This window comes from Aquarana catesbeiana, linkage group LG11, assembly GCF_042186555.1.
Source record: "Aquarana catesbeiana isolate 2022-GZ linkage group LG11, ASM4218655v1, whole genome shotgun sequence".
NCBI lineage: Eukaryota > Metazoa > Chordata > Amphibia > Anura > Ranidae > Aquarana > Aquarana catesbeiana.
This window is the reverse complement of record NC_133334.1, coordinates 283650995-283675571: the sequence shown is the minus strand read 5'-3', so window position 1 is coordinate 283675571 and position 24577 is coordinate 283650995. Positions and strand designations below refer to the sequence as shown.

At 50.0% G+C, this 24577-nt stretch overlaps 1 protein-coding gene across 1 annotated transcript in view; it reads left to right on the top strand.

Moving 5' to 3' along the window:
* Nucleotides 1-24316, top strand: part of DYNC1LI2 (dynein cytoplasmic 1 light intermediate chain 2) — a gene marked incomplete in the record, with an annotated part of 39889 nt that extends 15573 nt beyond the window's left edge. Inside the window, 6 exon segments of the mRNA XM_073605980.1 lie at nucleotides 8240-8351; nucleotides 8497-8556; nucleotides 10954-10995; nucleotides 16163-16280; nucleotides 17851-17970; nucleotides 21697-24316. Of these exon segments, the coding sequence (XP_073462081.1) occupies nucleotides 8240-8351; nucleotides 8497-8556; nucleotides 10954-10995; nucleotides 16163-16280; nucleotides 17851-17970; nucleotides 21697-21776 (532 nt within the window).
* Nucleotides 24317-24577: the final 261 nt, after the last annotated feature.

Here is a 24577-nt window from a genome sequence, read left to right as displayed (position 1 = left end):
CTGTCTGTACCTGTGATCCAGATCCTGCAGACTCTCAGTCCTCTGTACCTGTGATCCGGATCCTGGAGACTCTCAGTCCTCTGTCTGTATCTGTGATCCGGATCCTGGAGACTCTCAGTCCTCTGTCTGTACCTGTGATCCGGATCCTGCAGACTCTCAGTCCTCTGTCTGTACCTGTGATCCGGATCCTGGAGACTCTCAGTCCTCTGTCTGTACCTGTGATCCGGATCCTGCAGACTCTCAGTCCTCTGTACCTGTGATCCGGATCCTGCAGACTCTCAGTCCTCTGTCTGTATCTGTGATCCGGATCCTGGAGACTCTCAGTCCTCTGTCTGTATCTGTGATCCGGATCCTGCAGACTCTCAGTCCTCTGTCTGTATCTGTGATCCGGATCCTGGAGACTCTCAGTCCTCTGTCTGTACCTGTGATCCGGATCCTGCAGACTCTCAGTCCTCTGTCTGTACCTGTGATCCGGATCCTGCAGACTCTCAGTCCTCTGTCTGTATCTGTGATCCGGATCCTGCAGACTCCCAGTCCTCTGTCTGTACATGTGATCCGGATCCTGGAGACTCTCAGTCCTCTGTCTGTACCTGTGATCCGGATCCTGCAGACTCTCAGTCCTCTGTCTGTACCTGTGATCCGGATCCTGGAGACTCTCAGTCCTCTGTCTGTACCTGTGATCCAGATCCTGCAGACTCTCAGTCCTCTGTCTGTACCTGTGATCCGGATCCTGTAGACTCTCAGTCCTCTGTCTGTATCTGTGATCCGGATCCTGGAGACTCTCAGTCCTCTGTCTGTATCTGTGATCCGGATCCTGGAGACTCTCAGTCCTCTGTCTGTATCTGTGATCCGGATCCTGGAGACTCTCAGTCCTCTGTCTGTACCTGTGATCCGGATCCTGGAGACTCTCAGTCCTCTGTCTGTACCTGTGATCCGGATCCTGGAGACTCTCAGTCCTCTGTCTGTCTGTACCTGTGATCCGGATCCTGGAGACTCTCAGTCCTCTGTCTGTATCTGTGATCCGGATCCTGGAGACTCTCAGTCCTCTGTCTGTACCTGTGATCCGGATCCTGCAGACTCTCAGTCCTCTGTCTGTATCTGTGATCCGGATCCTGGAGACTCTCAGTCCTCTGTCTGTATCTGTGATCCGGATCCTGCAGACTCTCAGTCCTCTGTCTGTTTCTGTGATCCGGATCCTGCAGACTCTCAGTCCTCTGTCTGTCTGTATCTGTGATCCGGATCCTGGAGACTCTCAGTCCTCTGTACCTGTGATCCGGATCCTGCAGACTCTCAGTCCTCTGTCTGTACCTGTGATCCGGATCCTGGAGACTCTCAGTCCTCTGTCTGTACCTGTGATCCGGATCCTGGAGACTCTCAGTCCTCTGTCTGTACCTGTGATCCAGATCCTGCAGACTCTCAGTCCTCTGTCTGTACCTGTGATCCGGATCCTGGAGACTCAGTCCTCTGTCTGTACCTGTGATCCGGATCCTGCAGACTCTCAGTCCTCTGTCTGTATCTGTGATCCGGATCCTGCAGACTCTCAGTCCTCTGTCTGTACCTGTGATCCGGATCCTGGAGACTCTCAGTCCTCTGTCTGTATCTGTGATCCGGATCCTGCAGACTCTCAGTCCTCTGTCTGTATCTGTGATCCGGATCCTGGAGACTCTCAGTCCTCTGTCTGTACCTGTGATCCGGATCCTGGAGACTCTCAGTCCTCTGTCTGTATCTGTGATCCGGATCCTGGAGACTCTCAGTCCTCTGTCTGTACCTGTGATCCGGATCCTGGAGACTCTCAGTCCTCTGTATCTGTGATCCGGATCCTGCAGACTCTCAGTCCTCTGTCTGTATCTGTGATCTGGATCCTGTAGACTCTCAGTCCTCTGTCTGTATCTGTGATCCGGATCCTGGAGACTCTCAGTCCTCTGTCTGTACCTGTGATCCGGATCCTGGAGACTCTCAGTCCTCTGTCTGTATCTGTGATCTGGATCCTGTAGACTCTCAGTCCTCTGTCTGTATCTGTGATCCGGATCCTGGAGACTCTCAGTCCTCTGTCTGTACCTGTGATCCGGATCCTGCAGACTTTCAGTCCTCTGTCTGTACCTGTGATCCAGATCCTGCAGACTCTCAGTCCTCTGTTTCTGTGATCTGGATCCTGCAGACTCTCAGTCCTCTGTACCTGTGATCCGGATCCTGGAGACTCTCAGTCCTCTGTCTGTATCTGTGATCCGGATCCTGGAGACTCTCAGTCCTCTGTCTGTACCTGTGATCCGGATTCTGGAGACTCTCAGTCCTCTGTCTGTACCTGTGATCCGGATCCTGGAGACTCTCAGTCCTCTGTCTGTACCTGTGATCCGGATCCTGGAGACTCTCAGTCCTCTGTCTGTACCTGTGATCCGGATCCTGCAGACTCTCAGTCCTCTGTCTGTACCAGTGATCCGGATCCTGGAGACTCTCAGTCCTCTGTCTGTACCTGTGATCCGGATCCTGCAGACTCTCAGTCCTCTGTCTGTACCAGTGATCCGGATCCTGCAGACTCTCAGTCCTCTGTCTGTACCTGTGATCCGGATCCTGCAGACTCTCAGTCCTCTGTCTGTACCTGTGATCCGGATCCTGGAGACTCTCAGTCCTCTGTCTGTACCTGTGATCCGGATCCTGCAGACTCTCAGTCCTCTGTCTGTATCTGTGATCCGGATCCTGGAGACTCTCAGTCCTCTGTCTGTATCTGTGATCCGGATCCTGCAGACTCTCAGTCCTCTGTCTGTATCTGTGATCCGGATCCTGGAGACTCTCAGTCCTCTGTCTGTACCTGTGATCCGGATCCTGCAGACTCTCAGTCCTCTGTCTGTATCTGTGATCCGGATCCTGGAGACTCTCAGTCCTCTGTCTGTATCTGTGATCCGGATCCTTGAGACTCAGTCCTCTGTCTGTATCTGTGATCCGGATCCTGCAGACTCTCAGTCCTCTGTCTGTACCTGTGATCCGGATCCTGCAGACTCTCAGTCATCTGTCTGTATCTGTGATCCGGATCCTGCAGACTCTCCGTCCTCTGTCTGTATCTGTGATCTGGATCCTGCAGACTCTCAGTCCTCTGTCTGTATCTGTGATCCGGATCCTGGAGACTCTCAGTCCTCTGTCTGTATCTGTGATCCGGATCCTGGAGATTCTCAGTCCTCTGTCTGTACCTGTGATCCGGATCCTGGAGACTCTCAGTCCTCTGTCTGTCTGTATCTGTGATCCGGATCCTGCAGACTCTCAGTCCTCTGTCTGTACCTGTGATCCGGACAGAGAGTCTCTGAATGGCAGGAAGAGTCGTGATCTACGAGGACACTCACCAGCACCTTCACAGTTTATTGAGAACTACAAGCCATCTGCCGTGGTGGCCCACGGGAGTTCATTCATTCACAGAAATCTGTGCATGAATGATGCGGCTGTGACAGGGAGGGGGGTTCGGGGAGAGGATCTCCTGCCCACTGTCACAGGGAGGGGAGATCGGGGAGAGGATCGCCTGCCCACTGTCACAGGGAGGGGGGATCGGGGAAAGGATCGCCTGCCCACTGACACAGGGAGGGGGGATCGGGGAGTGGATCGCCTGCCCACTGTCACAGGGAGGGGGGATCGGGGAGAGGATCGCCTGCCCACTGTCACAGGGAGGGGGGATCGGGGAGAGGATCGCCTGCCCACTGTCACAGGGAGGGGGGATCGGGGAGAGGATCGCCTGCCCACTGTCACAGGGAGGGGGGATCGGGGAGAGGATCTCCTGCCCACTGTCACAGGGAGGGGGGATCGGGGAGAGGATCGCCTGCCCACTGTCACAGGGAGGGGGGATTGGGGAGAGGATCTCCTGCCCACTGTCACAAGGTGGGGGGAAGGGATCGCCTGCCCACTGTCACAGGGAGGGGGGATCGGGGAGAGGATCTCCTGCCCACTGTCACAAGGAGGGGGGATTGGGGAGAGGATCTCCTGCCCACTGTCACAAGGTGGGGGGAAGGGATCGCCTGCCCACTGTCACAGGGAGGGGGGATTGGGGAGAGGATCTCCTGCCCACTGTCACAGGGAGGGGGGATCGGGGAGAAGATCGCCGGCCCACTGTCACAGGGAGGGGGGATCGGGGAGTGGATCGTCTGCCCACTGTCACAGGGAGGGGGGATCGGGGAGTGGATCGCCTGCCCACTGACACAGGGAGGGGGGATCGGGGAGAGGATCGTCTGCCCACTGTCACAGGGAGGGATCGGGGAGAGGATCGCCTGCCCACTGTCACAGGGAGGGGGGATCGGGGAGAGGATCTCCTGCCCACTGTCACAGGGAGGGGGGATTGGGGAGAGGATCTCCTGCCCACTGTCACAAGGAGGGGGGATTGGGGAGAGGATCTCCTGCTCACTGTCACAAGGTGGGGGGATTGGGGAGTGGATCGCCTGCCCACTGTCACAGGGAGGGGGGATTGGGGAGAGGATCTCCTGCCCACTGTCACAGGGAGGGGGGATCGGGGAGAAGATCGCCGGCCCACTGTCACAGGGAGGGGGGATCGGGGAGTGGATCGTCTGCCCACTGTCACAGGGAGGGGGGATCGGGGAGTGGATCGTCTGCCCACTGTCACAGGGAGGGGGGATCGGGGAGAGGATCGCCTGCCCACTGTCACAGGGAGGGGGGATCGGGGAGTGGATCGCCTGCCCACTGACACAGGGAGGGGGGATCGGGGAGTGGATCGCCTGCCCACTGACACAGGGAGGGGGGATCGGGGAGTGGATCGCCTGCCCACTGACACAGGGAGGGGGGATCGGGGAGAGGATCGCCTGCCCACTGACACAGGGAGGGGGGATCGGGGAGTGGATCGCCTGCCCACTGACACAGGGAGGGGGGATCGGGGAGTGGATCGCCTGCCCACTGACACAGGGAGGGGAGATCGGGGAGAGGATCGTCTGCCCACTGACACAGGGAGGGGGGATCGGGGAGTGGATCGCCTGCCCACTGACACAGGGAGGGGGGATCGGGGAGTGGATCGCCTGCCCACTGACACAGGGAGGGGGGATCGGGGAGAGGATCGCCTGCCCACTGTCACAGGGAGTGGGGATCGGGGAGAGGATCGCCTGCCCACTGACACAGGAAGGGGGGATCGGGGAGTGGATCGCCTGCCCACTGACACAGGGAGGGGGGATCGGGGAGAGGATCGCCTGCCCACTGACACAGGGAGGGGGGATCGGGGAGAGGATCGTCTGCCCACTGTCACAGGGAGGGGGGATTGGGGAGAGGATCGCCTGCCCACTGACACAGGGAGGGGGGATCGGGGAGAGGATCGTCTGCCCACTGTCACAGGGAGGGGGGATTGGGGAGAGGATCGCCTGCCCACTGACACAGGGAGGGGGGATCGGGGAGTGGATGCCGGAACTGGAACATGAAAATATAAACAGAGGATTTTGTTGTGCCTTCCCTAAATAAATTGGTGATCCTGATAAACCATCAATTCAATAACAAATCACTAAAAAATTATTATATTGTGCAAAATGGGCAAAAAAAAGTCCAAAGTGAATATCTCAGTCTCTGATTGTAATAATCTTTATAAAGTGACTTTCAATTCCTCTTACTCCAATATGTTCAATGACTCCCACCACCAGCACACGCATGCGCTCCCCTTTGGGTATGGACCTACAAATAATTGGGTCACTCACACTTTCCTCTCTTCAGGATTATGCTCCAATTCCACTCCGCCTAATCCGTCTCTCCACACTTTCCTCCTGTGAACTCTCAGGGTGGGATAAACTTTGTCCACTTAAGTAGGTGTATAGTCCTTTAAAGGGATCCTGGATCTCCCTGCAACCAAGCTCACACAACACAGGGGTCCCATATAGTGTAGTAAGTTGGAAAAGTAAAATTGCACCTACATAAATAAAACGAGATGCGCATTTTGAAATGAGAATGACAGCTGGGCTGTGGCCCCCATGTCACTTCCGGTTTTGGCAAGTCACCCAGCTCCATCCTACGCGTGTCGTCATTGTCAAAAAGGAGCTGGAACATGTTTCAAAGGTGAACTTATCCTTTCATCACATTTCAGTACATCAGTACTACGTTCACTATTACTGCCGTGTATGCTATCCATGAAAGCAAGTTAAAAATGGCAACTGCTCAGATCAATTAATAGCTGGGAAAAAAAATCCAAAACCTTTTTGGTTTTAAAAGCAGTAGTTTTTGTTGGATATCTTTGAAAATACAGTATATGTGAATCCACATTGTTGTGCTCTGCACCTCTGTACATTGTGGTCTGAGCTTCCATCCTGTGTATAGCGATGACCTCAGAGCAGGCGTGCCATGAAGCCCCATGTTCAGATATGCACTTTTCTGTGTCTCTGCGATCCCTACGATCCCTATCTGGGCCGGGCACTGCCTGGCAGTATGGAAGGGGGTGGTAGTAGGATTATGAGTCCCTGACACCTCCGGTCACTATTTGTGTTCTGCGCCAAGAGATCCATCTTTCTAAATTATGGGATAGATTTCCTACAACTGGAGCACACAATCTGGTGCAGCTGTGCTTGCTAGCCAATCAGCTTCTAGCTTCAGCTTCTTCAATTAAGCTTTGATAATAAGCTCCCCATTCACACCAGTGCGACTTGTTATGCGATTTGGCAGGTCCATATCACAGGACAAGTCGCACCGTATTGTTGGCAATGGAACTGTTCCAATCGGTGCAACGCCGACTTTGCAGTGCCGCACAGATTTGAAAAAGAAGTTCCTGCACTGTTTTTGGGCGATTTCAGGAGCGACTTGCATAGACATTTGTGCATGAAGTCGCACAGATGTCAGCCAAGTGGGACCTGAAGTTGCACTGACATGCGGCTTTGAAATCATGCAATTTTCAAGTGAAGTCGCACGATTTCAAAGTCAGATTTGCTGTGAACAGGCAGATTGGTTATCTATGCAGAGCTGCACATCATATTCTGTGTGCTCCAGTAGTAAATCTCCCCCCCTCAGGTTCTGTAGCACAGCCGGGTCCCGGGTTCTGTAGCACAGCCGGGTCCCGGGTTCTGTAGCACAGCCGGGTCCCGGGTTCTGGTTGTGTAGCACAGCTGGGTCCCGGGTTCTGTACCACAGCCGGGTCCCGGGTTCTGTAGCACAGCTGGGTCCCATGTTCTGTAGCACAGCTGGGTCCCGTGTTCTGTAGCACAGCCGGGTCCCGTGTTCTGTAGCACAGCCGGGTCCCGTGTTCTGTAGCACAGCCGGGTCCCGTGTTCTGTAGCACAGCCGGGTCCCGTGTTCTGTAGCACAGCCGGGTCCCGTGTTCTGTAGCACAGCCGGGTCCCGTGTTCTGTAGCACAGCTGGGTCCCGTGTTCTGTAGCACAGCCGGGTCCCGTGTTCTGTAGCACAGCCGGGTCCCGTGTTCTGTAGCACAGCCGGGTCCCGTGTTCTGTAGCACAGCTGGGTCCCGTGTTCTGTAGCACAGCTGGGTCCCGTGTTCTGTAGCACAGCTGGGTCCCGTGTTCTGTAGCACAGCTGGGTCCCGTGTTCTGTAGCACAGCCGGGTCCCGGGTCCTGTAGCACAGCCGGGTCCCGGGTCCTGTAGCACAGCCGGGTCCCAGGTTCTGGTTCTGTAGCACAGCCGGGTCCCAGGTTCTGGTTGTGTAGCACAGCCGGGTCCCGGGTTCTGTAGCACAGCTGGGTCCCGGGTTCTGTAGCACAGCTGGGTCCCGGGTTCTGTAGCACAGCTGGGTCCCGGGTTCTGTAGCACAGCTGGGTCCCGGGTTCTGTAGCACAGCTGGGTCCCGGGTTCTGTAGCACAGCTGGGTCCCGGGTTCTGTAGCACAGCTGGGTCCCGGGTTCTGTAGCACAGCCGGGTCCCGTGTTCTGTAGCACATCTGGGTCCCGGGTTCTGTAGCACATCTGGGTCCCGTGTTCTGTAGCACATCTGGGTCCCGGGTTCTGTAGCACAGCTGGGTCCCGGGTTCTGTAGCACATCTGGGTCCCGGGTTCTGTAGCACAGCCGGGTCCCGGGTTCTGGTTCTGTAGCACATCCGGGTCCCGGGTTCTGGTTGTGTAGCACAGCCGGGTCCCGGGTTCTGGTTCTGTAGCACAGCCGGGTTCTGTACCACAGCCGGGTCCCGGGTTCTGGTTCTGTAGCACATCCGGGTCCCGGGTTCTGGTTGTTGTGTAGCACAGCCGGGTTCTGGTTCTGTAGGAGAAGAGGTTCTATCAGCCGCTCAGTAGAGGACGTTGGTTTTTATTGGCTTTCTTTTCTTGTGATGTTTCCTGTAGTCCTGCTGGCTGGGACAATGAGAAGAAAATAGGAATTTTGCATGAAAATTTTTCCAGCATCAAACCTGAAGATGCCTTTGAAGACTTTATTGTAAAGCCGCCTATTAGAAAGGTAAGTGATTGGTCTGAGTGAAGGATGTGGTGGAAATGCCGCAGTTCGAGGTCTGTAGGGGGGAGGGGGAGGGGTATATATATTTTTTTCACGGTCAGGAAAGATCCACCTAACCTGTATGTGTCGTCTTCTCTTCTCTGATTAGCTGGTCCATGATAAGGAGGTGGCAGCAGAAGATGAGCAGGTCTTTCTAATGAAGCAACAGGTACGTCCGTTCTCCACAGGTCATGTCATCTTCGTTTTATTTTTATTTATGATGAATGAGTTTAAAATGAACGCAGGTGATGGAAATGAACGCAGGTGATGGAAATGAACGATGGAAATGAACGCAGGTGATGGAAATGAACGCAGGTGATGGAAATGAACGATGGAAATGAACGCAGGTGATGGAAATGAACGATGGAAATGAACGCAGGTGATGGAAATGAACGCAGGTGATGGAAATGAACGCAGGTGATGGAAATGAACGCAGGTGATGGAAATGAACGCAGGTGATGGAAATGAACGATGGAAATGAACGCAGGTGATGGAAATGAACGCAGGTGATGGAAATGAACGCAGGTGATGGAAATGGACGCAGGTGATGGAAATGAACGCAGGTGATGGAAATGAACCCAGGTGATGGAAATGGACGCAGGTGATGGAAATGGACGCAGGTGATGGAAATGAACGCAGGTGATGGAAATGAACCCAGGTGATGGAAATGAACGCAGGTGATGGAAATGAACGATGGAAATGAACGCAGGTGATGGAAATGAACGCAGGTGATGGAAATGAACGCAGGTGATGGAAATGAACGCAGGTGATGGAAATGAACGCGGTTCCAAAGGCAGAGGGATTTTTACCCTAATTGAATTCTCTGCTTTAAAGTGATACTAAAGTCTCGTTTTTGTCATACTTCCCGGCTCTGTGATGGGTTTGCACAGAGCAGCCCTGATCCTCCTCTTCTGGGGTCCTTCTTCGGTGCTCTTGGCCCCTCCCTCCTGTTGAGTGCCGCCCACAACAAGCAGCTTACTATGGGGGACACTTAAGTCGAGCCGTCGCTCCGTGTGTCCATTAGAGATGGGCTCAGGCGTGTTCAATATCCCACATTCCCAATCCCGGCAGGAAGCCGACACTTCACCCGGCCAATCACAGGCACTCAGACATTTCCCGGTTTGCAGCTGCAGAGATCAGGAAATGTCTCAGTGCCTGTGATTGGCTGTTTGCAGTGTCGGCTTCCTCACGGGATTTCGAACACGCCCAGCCCATCTCGTGTCAATTCAGACATGAAGCTGCTGCCCAGCCCCACCCCCTCTCTCTCTTCATTGGCTCACTGACTTTGAGTGACAGCAGCAGGAGCCAATGGCACTCCACTGCTGTCTCAGCCAATCAGGAGGGAGAGTCCCGTACAGCCGGGTCTCTCGTGCAAAACATCCCTGGACAGAGATGGGGCTCAGGTAAGTAATTAGGGGGGGAGGGGGGCTGCTACACACAGAAGTCTTTTTATCTTAATGCATCTTCTGCCTTTACAACTCCTTTAAGGGAAAAACCTCCTTTATGCAGCTCCCAGCCCTCCTTATACTTGCCTGATCTCAATCCAGCAATGTACCTGCAGCTCTCTCAGCCATCTGCCTCCTCATTGGCTCCTGTTGCTGTCATTTTGTCCTATAGAGCAGCAGTGCCCCCCCCACCCCCCCTCTTCAGAGTTGATGGGAAGATGGATGGAGACAAATACAGGACAATCTTAGAAGAAAACCTGTTAGAGTCTACAAAAGACTTGAGACTGGGGGGAGGTTCACCTTCCAGCAGGACAACGACCCGAAACATCCAGCCAGAGCTACAATGGAATGGTTTAGATCAAAGCATATTCATGTGTTAGAATGGCCCAGTCACAGTCCAGACCTAAATCACATTGAGAATCTGTGGCAAGACTTGAAAATTGCTGTTCACAGACGCTCTCCATCCAATCTGACAGAGCTTGAGATATTTTACAAAGAAAGGATAAGTTCACCTTTTCACAAAAAATAATAAATGCACATTTTTTGTGCAGGTTAAAAAATGTATAAATGTATTATTTTGTGTTGCAAAAGCTTGTCCTATACTTTGTAGGTCTTATTATCTTTCACAGTCACTTTCAGGGATTTCCAATCATTTCCTTTTCTCCCCAAATCTCTCTGATGTGACTTTCTGCTGCTCCCTGTTAGTTGCTTTATAGATGACGGACAGGCATTGGGGGCACACAGACAAACATTGGACGGGCAGCCATTGGACGGGCAGCCATTGGACGGGCAGCCATTGGACGGGCAGCCATTGGACAGGCAGGCATTGGGGGCAGACAGGCAGACATTGGATGGGCAGACATTGGGCGGGCAGGCATTGGGCGGGCAGACATTGGGCGGGCAGGCATTGGGGGCAAACAGGCAGACATTGGGCGGGCAAACACTGGACAGGCAGGCATTGGACGGTCAGCCATTGGGCGGGCAGGCACTGGGCGGGCAGGCATTGGGCGGGCAGACATTGGGCGGGCAGACATTGGGCGGGCAGACATTGGGCGGGCAGACTTTGGACGGGCAGGCATTTAATTTAAGACTTCTAATTGTTTTAATTCTTTTATTGACAGTCTTACCTGGCGAAGCAGCCGGCCACTCCAACAAGAGCCTCGGTGAGTATCCCAGAATATTCCGGACTAGTTGCCTCAATGCTGCTCAGCCTTAAAGAGTATCTGTAAGTAGCCAAGTCTGTCTTCAGATCAGTTCCTGATGGTCTAGGTCACTGGTTGTCAACTCGCAAGATAAAGGGGGGCCTCAGATGCGCCCCTAATGGCTACAAAGGGCTCCTTATAATATTGCATGTAATGCTCCAGGAAACTAACACAGACTGAAGACTTACTGGGGGAAATGGCCAGAGTTTAGGAGTGTTTGGAGACTGAAGTCACGCTTTAGGAGGCCGTCAGATACTAGGCCATGTTCCATGAAACTGCCAGACTTTACTACTATTAAGGGACCCTTTTCAAATCTCAAATGTTCCCTCTATTGACTGCTGGGGCCCAAGGGCCATGCTTCAAACACTAAAGGGCCACAGGTGGGGCACCAGGGGTCTAGGGGGACCCTAGATTACAGAGCCAGGCTTCAGTTAAATGATGTTGTGTTACCCCCTTATTTTACCATCCAGCGGCTCTCTGCTGACCTTAAATCTTCTCTGAAGCTGAATTGTCCGTCTTAGACGAGGTCATTCCACATAAGGGGGAAATATGAAGATTTGTATGTGTATTATGACCGGTTCTCTTTAATCTGAAGAGTTGTTTAGATAAAAGTTATAAATTGATTTGCATTTTAATGAGTGAAATAAGTATTTGATCTCCTATCAATCAGCAAGATTTCTGGCTCCCAGGTGTCTTCTATACAGGTAATGAGCTGAGATTAGAACTCTCTTAAAGGGAGTGCTCCTAATATCAGCTTGTTACCTGTATAATAGATATCTGTCCACAGAAGCAATCAATCAGATTCCAATCTCTCCACCATGGCCAAGACCAAAGGGCTGTCCAAGGATGTCGGGGAGAAGATTGTAGACCTACACAAGGCTGGAATGGGCTACAAGACCATCGCCAAGCAGCTTGGTGAGAGGGTGACAACAGTTGGTGAGATTATTCACAAATGGAAGAAACACAAAATAACGGTCGATCTCCCTCGGTCTGGGGCTCCATACAAGATCTCACCTCGTGGAGGTTCAATGATCATGAGAACGGTGAGGAATCAGCCCAGAACTACACGGGAGAATCTTGTCAATGATCTCAGCTGGGACCATAGTCACCAAGAAAACAATCGGTAACACACTACACCGTGATCGACTGAAATCCTGCAGCCCCCGCAAGGTCCTCCTGCTCAGGAAATCACATGTACAGGTCCATCTGAAGATTACTAATGAACATCGAATGATTCCGAGGAGAACTGGAGGAAAGTGTTGTGGTCAGAGGAGACCAAAATCGAGATCTTTGGCATCAACTCAAATCGCCGTGTTTGGAGGAGGAGGAATGCTGCCTATGACCCCAAGAACACCATCCCCCACCATCATACATGGAGGTTCTATGACCCCAAGAACACCATCCCCCACCATCATACATGGAGGTCCTATGACCCCAAGAACACCATCCCCCACCGTCATACATGGAGGTCCTATGACCCCAAGAACACCATCCCCCACCGTCATACATGGAGGTCCTATGACCCCAAGAACACCATCCCCCACCGTCATACATGGAGGTCCTATGACCCCAAGAACACCATCCCCCACCGTCATACATAGAGGTGGAAACATGCTTTGGGGGTGTTTTTCTGCTAAGGGGACAGGACAACTTCACCACATCAAAGGGACGATGGACGGGGCCATGTACTACCAAATCTTGGGCGAGAACCTCCTTCCCTCAGCCAGGGCATTGAAGATGGGTCATGGATGGGTCTTCCAGCATGACAATGACCCAAAACACACGGCCAAGGCAACAAAGGAGTGGCTCAGGAAGAAGCACATGAAGGTCCTGGAGTGGCCCAACCAGTCTCCAGACCTTAATCCTATAGAAAATATGTGGAGGGAGCTGAAGATTCAAGTTACCAAACGTCAGCCTGGAAACCTTAATGACTTGGAGAAGATCTGCAAAGAGGACAAAACCCCTCCTGAGATGTGTGCAAACCTGGAGGCCAACTCCAAGAAACATCTGACCTCTGTGATCGCCAACAAGGGTTTCTCCACCAACTACTAAGTCATGTTTTGTGAAGGGATCACATACTTATTTCACTCATTAAAATGCAAATCAATTTATTATTATTTTTTTTTTTTTTTTTAAATGTGTTTTTCTGGATATTTCTGTTATTTTGTCTCTCACTGTTATAATAAACCGACCAATAAAATTATAGACGATCGTTTCTTTGTCACAATATCAGCACTCGATCAAATCATTTTTTCCCCTCACTATATGGATCAGTCACGATAGTCATGAATCCTGAAAGATTAGTCCAGAATGATGTAATAAAGAGGGTCTGTTCATACAGAACACGTATGTTATAAGGCATGTTGGGCTATAAAGTGGAACAATATATGTGCACAAATGATATGGCTGAATGAACATGCGATTAAATGCTGCACCTCTATAGGTCAAATACCAAACCCAAAACAAGTACTAAGAAAGAAAAAGGTGCGCAAAAAAACGCTACAAGTAACAATAAATATTACTGTGAATAAGTTCTATAACATATAAACATGTGAAAAGATGAATATTGTATCAAAACATAAAGTCCATATAGTATATGAAAAATAAATAAACTGAAATTGAATGTATCAAAAACAGAATATCCCACAGTGTATCTTCAAATTGGGAAATGTAAAGTCCTTCACTTATTCTCAAAAAGCAGGACAAATATTAATGTGAGAATATGTGAAAAAATAAAATCCATGTGGTGTGTGAAAAAAAAAAAATTATCAAAAAACGGGAGATCCCACAGTGAATTTTCAAATTGGGAGATGTAGAGTCTTTCACTTATTCTCAAGGAGCAGAACACATATTCCTTATTCCAATCATCTGAGATACGAGGCATACAATGCAAATACAGGCTGCTTACCAGAACCGTTGGATCTCAAGTCATAGAGATCAGAGGCGCTTTGTGCATTAGCCTGCCGGCAGGTGAACTCGCATTGATTGAAGACAGATCTAGGAACCAGCAAGGATACAGACTTCCCTTCCAGGACACTCTTAAATTAGCATGGATCTGAAGAAACTTCTTAATGTCAGGGGGCCATTGTACCTTAGCCAAAGTGAATGTGAGGATCCACCTTCTCTAACACATCCCTGAACCAGTAAGTGCTTCTGATCTCTATGACTTGAGATCCAACGGTTCTGGTAAGCAGCCTGTATTTGCATTGTATGCCTTGTATCTCAGATGATTGGAATAAGGAATATGTGTTCTGCTCCTTGAGAATAAGTGAAAGACTCTACATCTCCCAATTTGAAAATTCACTGTGGGATCTCCCGTTTTTTGATAATTTTTTTTTTTTTCACACACCACATGGATTTTATTTTTTCACATATTCTCACAATAATATTTGTCCTGCTTTTTGAGAATAAGTGAAGGACTTTACATTTCCCAATTTGAAGATACACTGTGGGATATTCTGTTTTTGAGACATTCAATTTCAGTTTATTTATTTTTCATATACTATATGGACTTTATGTTTTGATACAATATTCATCTTTTCACATTGTTATATGTTATAGAACTTATTCACAGTAATATTTATCGTTCCTTGTAGCGTTTTTTTGCGCACCTTTTTCTTTCTTAGTACTTGTTTTGGGTTTGGTATTTGACCTATAGAGGTGCAGCATTTAATCGCACGTTCATTCAGCCATATCATTTGTGCACATATATTGTTGTATATTTTAACTATTAGGTGGTTAGCGCAAATATCCCCCCTCTCTTTTACTATAAAGTGGAAGGCAAGTAAAAAACGAACTAAGTTTAAATCTACCCCCTCCCCCATTCTAGTTTTGTTCTATCTTTCCTGTAAAAGGAAGGATTTTTATACTTGCCTATTCTGAAGTCTCTCCGGTCCAGTTACGTCACATGAACGTTCCAGCACCGGCTTTAGTGCAGTGGAGAGATCGCCAACAACAGCTGGCGGTGACGTCACCCATAGGCTTACTAAGGGGCTTCACATTGTGGGCTGTCTCTCTGCTGCACTGAAGCCGGTGTTCTATCACATAGCTGCCACCCGGCCTACTGCGCATGAACGATGCGCAACCGAAGTGACGTTGCATCGCAGCCATCTTGGTACACCCGCACTCGTCCGCAGTAAGCATAGAGTTAGAAGTCGGCAAGCGGACATCTTTATACACCCACCGGAGTCTTGCTTTTCACTGTTTATTTTTAACAGTAAACACGGCTTATATAGTGACATACAGGATTTAGAAGTCTGTAACACTGTTTTGATGTTTGATCTTAAAATCAGCAGTCTTCTGTCAGATCAGCAAACCTGTGAGATCAGCAGGCTTGCAGCTGCTTTTAAAATTCAACATCAAAACATTGTTACGGACTTCCAAATCCTGTATGTCACTTTATATGCCGTGTTTACTGTTAAAAATGAACAGTGAAAAGCAAGACTCCGGTGGGTGTATAAAGATGTCCGCTCGCCGACTTCTAACTCTGGGCTTACAGCAGACGAGTGCGGGTGTACCAAGATGGCCACGACACAACGTCACTTAGTTTACATATTCTGATGGGTAGCGGCTTTCTGACAGGTCACTGGCGCTGGCAGATGGTCATGTGACCAGAGTGACTTCAGAATAGGAAGTATTAGACGTCTTTTCTTTTACAGGGGAGATAGAAAAGTCTTAGAATGGGGGTGGGAGTAGATTTAAGCTTCGTTAGGGGTTGACCAACCTTCCACTGTAAAGTGCATGTAAAGCCAAAACCTTCTCTTTGTTTTGGGTCTAGCAGTGAGGGGAGAGAACCTTTTTATTGCTGTCTGAGAGGGAAAATCCTCCAATGGGGACACTCCTTCCAGTGACAACCGTCTCAGAGAGGATTTCCCTCACTTCCTGTCTACAAAGCAGAATGTACGGGAAATCTCCCAAATTGGGACACACATGGCAAAGGGTTTAACCCTTCACAACTTGTACCAAAATGGTAAAATAAAGAAAATGTTTTGGCTTTGATGCACTTAAAAGTATTCCCTGCCTGTCACTGGAGGAAATTGGCTTATTGCCCCCTGTTGTACTGTGATATGTGACACATCAGAAGAGAACATTAAATAATCTCCATGTTTTTTTTTTTTTGTTTTCTCAGGAATCACCGGCCAGAGCTCCCACAGGTTCCCCCCGGACTCCGGGCCGCACTGGTTCCACCACCGTGCCCAGCTCTTCACCCATGGCAGCCGTCAAGAAACCAGACCCCAATAGTAAGAGTAAGACCCCCCCACCCCCACCCCCCTGTCCTTTTCAGAATAATCCTGGAAATCCTCGTCTGGGCAGAACACATTCTGTGAGGGAGATTTACTAAAACTGGAGCAATCTGGTGCAGCTGTGCATGGCAGCCAATCGCCTTCCAGGTTTTATTGCCAAAGCTTCAATAAACAAACTGAAGTTAGAAGCCGATTGGTTACTATGTACAGCTGTACCAGATTCTGAGTTCTCCAGTTTTCATAAATCTCCCCCCAGTTTGAACGTGATGGATTCTGAAAGAGGCAGCAGACCTGGTGGGGGTGACCATGACTGTTCTACATTTATATCTAGAACTATAGTACAGATCTAGGAGCACACAGATATATGTATATATTATGAGTGATTTGGGTGTATATGTGGACTGTGCAGTAAAACAGCGATAAGGAAATCACCAACTTCTGCTCATGGCTGAAAATATATTTGGAAGAGGAGGGTGACAATATAAAAGTAGATAATAAAAACAGAGTAAAGAGATTGGCGCGGCTGTGAAGGTCGGATATAGTTGGAAGCGAAAGTAACTGTGACCGTTATAATTCCCAGCATGCCAGGAATGTAACTGTGATTGAATCAGGGTTTAAAGTTATTTGTAAAGTCCCTCCTCTGTGTAATGGGTTTGCACAGAGCAGCCCTGATCCTCCTCTTCTCAGGTCCCTCTGCGTTGCTCCTGGCCCCTCCCTCCTGTTCAGTGCCGCCCACAGTAAGCAGGTTGCTATGGGGGCACCTGAGCCAAGCTGCAGCTCCGTGTGTCCATTCAGACTCGAAGCTGTGGCCTGGCCCCGCCCCTTTACTCTCCTCATTGGCTGACTGACTTTGATAGCAGTAGGAGCTGTGCTGCTGTCTCAGCCAATGAGGAGGGAGAGTCCTGGACAGCCGAGACAATCCTACAACATCGCTGGATAGAGAGGGGGCTTAGGGAAATATGAGGGGGACTGCTGCACATAGAAGGCTTTTTTATCTTAAAGGAGTTGTAAAGGCAGAAGGTGCATTCCTTCTGTGTGTAGCAGCCCCCCCCTCCCCCCATAATACTTACCTGAGCCCCGTCTCTATCCAGCGATGTCCACGAGTGTCTGAGCTGTCCAGGACATTCCTCCTGATTGGCTGAGAGATGGCAACGGTGCCATTGGCCCCCGTGGCTGTCAAAGTCAGTCAGCCACTCAGGGGAGAGAGGGGACGGGGCCGGGTCAGGGTTCCATGTTTGAATGGACACATGGAGCTGTGATTTGACTTCAGTGCCCCCCATAGAAAGCTGCTGGCTGTGGGGGGCACTCGATAGGAGGGAGGAGCCAAGAGCAGCAAAGAGGGACCCAAGAAGAGGAGGATCCGGGCCGCTCTGTGCAAATTCACTGCATAGAGGAGGGAAGTATAACATGTTTGTTATTTCAAAAATAAAACTAGACTTTGCAATCACTTCAATGCATAGAATTCACCTTCTGCCTTTACAATCACTTTAGGAGGGTAGGGTGGGTTGGGTTACAGGTAGATTTCAAATATTCTTATTCTTGTTTAATATAATATTAATGTTTCCTTTTCCAGATGCAGCGGCCAGTGAAGGTGTCTTGGCCAGTTTCTTCAATAGCCTGCTGAGTAAAAAGACCGGATCACCGGGGAGTCCGGGGGGGGCGAGTCCTGCACAGAATTCAGCAAAGAAGCCAGGTATGGGTATGAAGGGGAGCAGTTCAGTCTCGTGCACGCTGCGGCTGGCATACGCTTCTTTCACAGGCTTTTCAAACCACTTACAAACTGCCCACCCACAATGTAGTGCAGAAGGGCGGCCACACAGAACCACGTACCCCTACCTCACTGCCTACTTTAGGGTTTAGGGCGCACACCCTCCTCCAATGGCACCCACTCTGATTGTACACAGAGAAAGGGAAGGGGATCACCGCTCCAGGTGGATATATGGATACAAGACTCTCCTCAGAGCTGGAACACCAGGTACAGGCTAAACGTATAGCAAAATGAAGCAAAAAGGAAGTTCTGGACAGCCACACTCCGGAATATAGCCTTTATTGTAAAAAGTCCAACAGGTACAAACCACAGCACAAAATGGGAAAAACGAGCTGGTTTGTACCTGTTGGACTTTTTACAATAAAGGCTTTATTCCGGAGTGCGGCTGTCCAGAACTTCCTTTTTTGCTTCATTCTGATTGTACACAGTGGGAGTCCTGACCAATGATTCATGGCTGGGACCCCATATAGTACACCATTTGTAGATGATATCATTTTCACACAAACCAATCAATAAACACTTATTGGGATTGTTTTGATCATAAATATGTAGAAGAATCCATATTGGCCAACATTTATGAAGAAATGTGATTCTTTTTTATTGGATATGTTTTTAAGCAGAAAGTAAAAAATATGGGGTTTTTTTCAAAATTTTTGGTGGTTTTTTGTTTTGTTTATATTGCAAAAAATTAAAAAAAACCCAGAGGTGATCGAATACCACCAAAAAAAAATGCTATTTGTATATAATTATAAATGTAATGTGGGTACAATGTTGCATGACCGCGCAATTACCAGTTATAGTAACGCAGTGCTGAATAGCAAAAAAATGGTCATGAAAGGGGAAACCTTCCGGAGCTGAAGCGGTTAATGTAGGAGTATAATAAATACAGGGACTGCCAGCGGCACCAACATTCTAAGGCCCTTTTCACCCGATCGACCCGCTCGGATCTGACTGTCCATTTTTCAGGTGGATCTGAGCGGGCCAGCCATTGACTTGTATGGGAAGGCTGATGTCAGTGGAGATGTGTTGCTCGCCTGCCATCCGATCCGTCAAGATCCACTCAAAACTGATGGATGGCGATACGTTCGTAATCCGTCCAGTGGATGGGATCAGATGAAAACGAACAGGCTGTCCATTTCATCCGATCGTCCATAGAGGACAGCGGAGCTCTGACAGGTCCGTCCTCGCACAGTGAGGGGAGACGGACCCGTCACTCGCCTGATCAGCCGGGATCCATGGAGCGATCGACCCCGAGTGAAAGGGGCCTAAGGTATCATGCACACTGCAGCTCAAAGAAGCGCCTCCTACAGGCTTTTGAGCTCTCATTTTCTCTGCCTGGAACTCCCCTCTATGTTTCCATGCAATCAATGGCTTTTTAAGGAGTTTACACTCATATGCTGATACAGGCAAAAAAAACCCACCAAACTCACATTTTTAGGAGGAGCGTTTGAGCAGAAAAGACACCCAAGTTCCAAAAGACGTGCAAAAAATGTTGATAAAAACACAAAAAAAAATAGGAAAAATGAGCTGAGGGGAGGAGAAGGTGTGAAACAAAACGCTTATCCTCAAAGAAGCTCAATAAAAACGTGCAAAAAACTACAAGATTCTTCAAGCTGAAATAAAAGCTCAAATGCCTGTAAAAGCAGCTCTTTTTTTTTTTTCTTTTTTTTGAGCTGGAATGTGGATGATCCCTAATGGTGTCATCAGACATTGACAGGAAATAACACAAACTTTTAAGGTGCCAACGCAATACAACAGTTAAAAAAATACAAATTTTTATTGTTACAACATCCATGAAATCATCTGAACACATACAATGTATACATGTAGAACCTCCCTTGGAGTAAATGATGCCAACCCATTTCAAAACGACACTTTATTCCATTCACAAAACCTAATGATAGGTAGGTGTCTTCCATGGGTGGGAAATTCCTCAGCAATAGGAGCACCCCACTTCTTCAGGAGGTGAGGGGGGGCTGCAAGAATGAAAAATTAAACACTTGAAAGTACAGAATAATTGCTACACTTCTTATGTGAAGCAGATCAACAAATAACTCACCAAGTCAGAGAAGTCAGACACAGAGCAAGGGAAGGGAATAAGACGGCAAGCAACTGCACTGCTATGAGAAAGAAATTAATATAATAATGAGACTAATGAGGCCCCATAAAAATAAAATAATGATAAAATAAAAATAGCACTGCTGTGCTCCTGGCCCCTCCTCTTCTCAGGTCCCTCTGCTGTGCTCCTGGCTCCTCCTCTTCTCAGGTCCCTCTGCTGTGCTCCTGGCTCCTCCTCTTCTCAGGTCCCTCTGCTGTGCTCCTGGCCCCTCCTCTTCTCAGGTCCCTCTGCTGTGCTCCTGGCCCCTCCTCTTCTCGGGTCCCTCTGCTGTGTTCCTGAACTCCTCCTCTTCTCGGGTCCCTCTGCTGTGCTCCTGGCCCCTCCTCTTCTCGGGTCCCTCTGCTGTGCTCCTGGCCTCTCCTCTTCTCGGGTCCCTCTGCTGTGTTCCTGAACTCCTCCTCTTCTCGGGTCCCGCTGCTGTGCTCCTGGCCCCTCCTCTTCTCGGGTCCCACTACTGTGCTCCTGGCTCCTCCTCTTCTCAGGTCCCTCTGCTGTGCTCCTGGCTCCTCCTCTTCTCAGGTCCCTCTGCTGTGCTCCTGGCCCCTCCTCTTCTCAGGTCCCTCTGCTGTGCTCCTGGCCCCTCCTCTTCTCAGGTCCCTCTGCTGTGCTCCTGGCCCCTCCTCTTCTCGGGTCCCTCTGCTGTGCTCCTGGCCCCTCCTCTTCTCAGGTCCCTCTGCTGTGCTCCTGGCCCCTCCTCTTCTCAGGTCCCTCTGCTGTGCTCCTGGCTCCTCCTCTTCTCGGGTCCCTCTGCTGTGCTCCTGGCCCCTCCTCTTCTCAGGTCCCTCTGCTGTGCTCCTGGCCCCTCCTCTTCTCAGGTCCCTCTGCTGTGCTCCTGGCCCCTCCTCTTCTCGGGTCCCTCTGCTGTGCTCCTGGCCCCTCCTCTTCTCAGGTCCCTCTGCTGTGCTCCTGGCCCCTCCTCTTCTCGGGTCCCTCTGCTGTGCTCCTGGCCTCTCCTCTTCTCGGGTCCCTCTGCTGTGTTCCTGAACTCCTCCTCTTCTCGGGTCCCGCTGCTGTGCTCCTGGCCCCTCCTCTTCTCGGGTCCCACTACTGTGCTCCTGGCCCCTCCTCTTCTCGGGTCCCTCTGCTGTGCTCCTGGCCCCTCCTCTTCTCGGGTCCCGCTGCTGTGCTCCTGGCTCCTCCTCTTCTCGGGTCCCTCTGCTGTGCTCCTGGCTCCTCCTCTTCTCGGGTCCCTCTGCTGTGCTCCTGGCTCCTCCTCTTCTCGGGTCCCTCTGCTGTGCTCCTGGCCCCTCCTCTTCTCAGGTCCCACTGCTGTGCTCCTGGCCCCTCCTCTTCTCAGGTCCCACTGCTGTGCTCCTGGCCCCTCCCTTCTGTTGAGTTCCCCCCACAGTAAACAGCCTACTATGGGGGCACTTGAGCCGCTTCTCTGTGTGTACAGAGTGGGGGCTCGGGTAAGTATTGGGGGGGAGGGGCACACAGAAGCCTTTTTATCTTCATACATAGAATTCACCTTCTGCCTCTACAATCCTTTTCAGAGCACAGATCTGTCCACTGACTGTGTTTCTCTTCTACAGGACAGAAGCCGGTACTGACCAACGTCCAGGAGGAACTGGACAGAATGACGAATTCTGCCCCCACGGAGAATGAAGCCTGACCCGCCTATCAAGCAAACGATTACATCTGTGTAAATGACCAAATAATAACCATGTATAACGGACTTATGGCTGCTCTGACACAGCGGATCCTGTAGGTTTCGTCGTGGAAAGGGGCGGGCCTCCTAGCTTGTCTCAAGTGTTACACGCCCCTTATGGGAAGCTTGCCTTGATTTTATTCCACCTGATTAACCCCTCAAGTACAGGAAGTGGTCTCTGCCCCACCAACGCTTATAATGGGTTGCTGTGATTGGAGAGTCGGGAGTTGCTGACGCCGCGTCTCTCGTGTTCTCGCTGTCTGTGACGTGCGCCGGGCTGCTTAACGAGGGAGATTTGTACGTTTGAACCTGAGCTGAATGAAGCATGTGCTCCAGTTATTGGAAAGTAAAGGCCCGGCTGTACGCTAGGGGCAGGAAGCCGAATCGCCTTCCCCTTTGTACATCTGCTCCGGGACGCTTCTGCCCAAGGGGGTATGTCCGGCTTTCCGGGAATCCTTCACTTTGCCCCTAGAAAACCGCAGCAAGGGAATTCTGGGTAGGACACTTTATGTCGCCAGCCGGGAGGATTATACATGGGGGGGGGGGGGTTGGGGGGAGGGGGGTGGCCATATCGTAGGGTGGAAAAAAATAGCATGTTTTTCAGTTCCAAGTGCCTAGAGCGGTTCAGGATGTGCCACTAGGAGGTGCTTGGAGGATTTCTGCACTGTATGGACAGTCACTTTTATAGACTTTTATTATTTGCGATGACCTAGCCGCAGTCACTGTTACCTGTGGATCCATAACGTTTCCCAGCATGCATTCCTGCATCATAAACACCAAACCCTTACCTGTGGGGGCTCTGCAGAGCTGGTCATAGGGGGGGTTTGCTGCCGGCCCACCTCTTCTCTCATAGATTATTATTTCTATTCTTGTTATTTCAAGTTCTCCTGAAGGTAAGGCTGGGACTACATGCTGCAATGCTTAACCCATTAAACCCCAGAGGCACAACAAGCTCCAGCTTTTCAGGTGGATCAGCAAAAGTACAATGGGAATATTGCAGACCTGCAGTCTGTAGAACAGACCACTTTAGCACCTTGTCTAGCCTTACACTAGAAAATAATCTGTACTCCTATGTACATAGCAATGTTCATACTTATACCACAAGAACACCGCCTGCTGCGGAATACGTGTGACCTTTATGTCCTGAACACCACTTCGTTTTCTTCTTTGTTTTATAAATGTGTTTTTTTTCATTACTTGCCAACAATCCTAGCACTGGGGGCTGTTCCTTCTGTCTCCTCAGGGGCGGAGCTCCTCTTAGGGCTGTTCCTTCTGTCTCCTGGGGGGCGGAGTTCCTCTTGGGGCTGTTCCTTCTGTCTCCTCAGGGGCAGAGCTCTTCTTGGGGCTGTTCCTTCTGTCTCCTCAGGGGCAGAGCTCTTCTTGGGGCGGTTCCTTCTGTCTTCTCAGGGGCAGAGCTCTTCTTGGGGCGGTTCCTTCTGTCTTCTCAGGGGCAGAGCTCTTCTTGGGGCGGTTCCTTCTGTCTCCTCGGGGGCTGAGCTCTTCTTGGGGCTGTTCCTTCTGTCTCCTTAGGGGTGGGTTCTTTTGTGGGTGGAGCTTGTGAGGTTTCCCTTTGGACTGTTGGCAAGTAGATCGTTTTTTTGTTTTTTTATTCTTGTCAAGGCACTTTCCCAGTTTTAGCTGCAAAGTCTGTACAATGGGTTCTGGCTGGAGTACACTGCCGGAAGGAAACCTCCGATCCCGCCGCTGGGTTTCTTTTTTAATTTATTTATTTTTTTAAAACTTTAAATTGGATAAAGTTGTTTTCTGTGCAGTCTGGCCTCTCCGTGTATATTGAGTAGATATATGCCTCTGTTTACCACTAGAATCCACAACCTGTTTTATCGTCCGATTTTCTGTGTAACCAAAACACTATGAAACGCGTTACAAATGTACTTACCTTCGGGGCGGGGCGCGTTCCTCCCTCCGGTTTTTGCATTAATGGAATCTTTCTACTTAGTGTCCTAACACAACGGTTATTAGTGAGGATTTGTCAGTATGAAGCATGTGGACCCAGATCACGTCATTATCTGCACACGCTGGAGGCGGTTCTTCTCATCCAACCCACTGATTGGCTTATTCCCTCCCACACTATTTGTTTATAGCAACCAATCGGGTTTTTACCTTCAGCTTCCCTGTGCCCTATGGGAGAAGAGAAGAAGAAACTGGTTGCCATTGGCTACAAAATTGATACTCTTTGTAAAGACCTTTAAAAATCGGGTCTAATTGTGCTCCTCCCCCCAGTCATGTGATTGGTTCTGAGGGATTGGATAGGTGAGCGTTGGGTTTGGTGATAAGGAAGTTGCCTTGGCTGAGTGCAGGAAGATCGGCACAATGAGGTGATATATTGTGGGCGGATCTCGTCTCAGAAATCGCGGTGCTCAGTAATTGTGTCCTCAGAACTCGCACAAAACTTCACAACGATTGTATTTGTAATGTCTGAGTTATTGGAATCCACCTTCATCTATTAAAAGAACTTTCTTCTGGCTCCTCCCCCTTTCCAGTAATTGGAGTTTATTATCTTTTTTTTCTATCATTTTTATTGAGGATATAAAACCAAACAATACAGTATAGAAAAGTACCAATATATGATATCATGAGTGACCTACATCATTGGTCGCTAAGGAACCGGTATAATATAATTCTGGGCTGTGATTATATTTCCTAATAACAAGAGGAACTGCATGACCGGGGGGCGCCCTCATCTAAGGCGGGGGGGCGCCCTCATCTAAGGCGGGGGGGCGCCCTCATCTAAGGCGGGGGGGCGC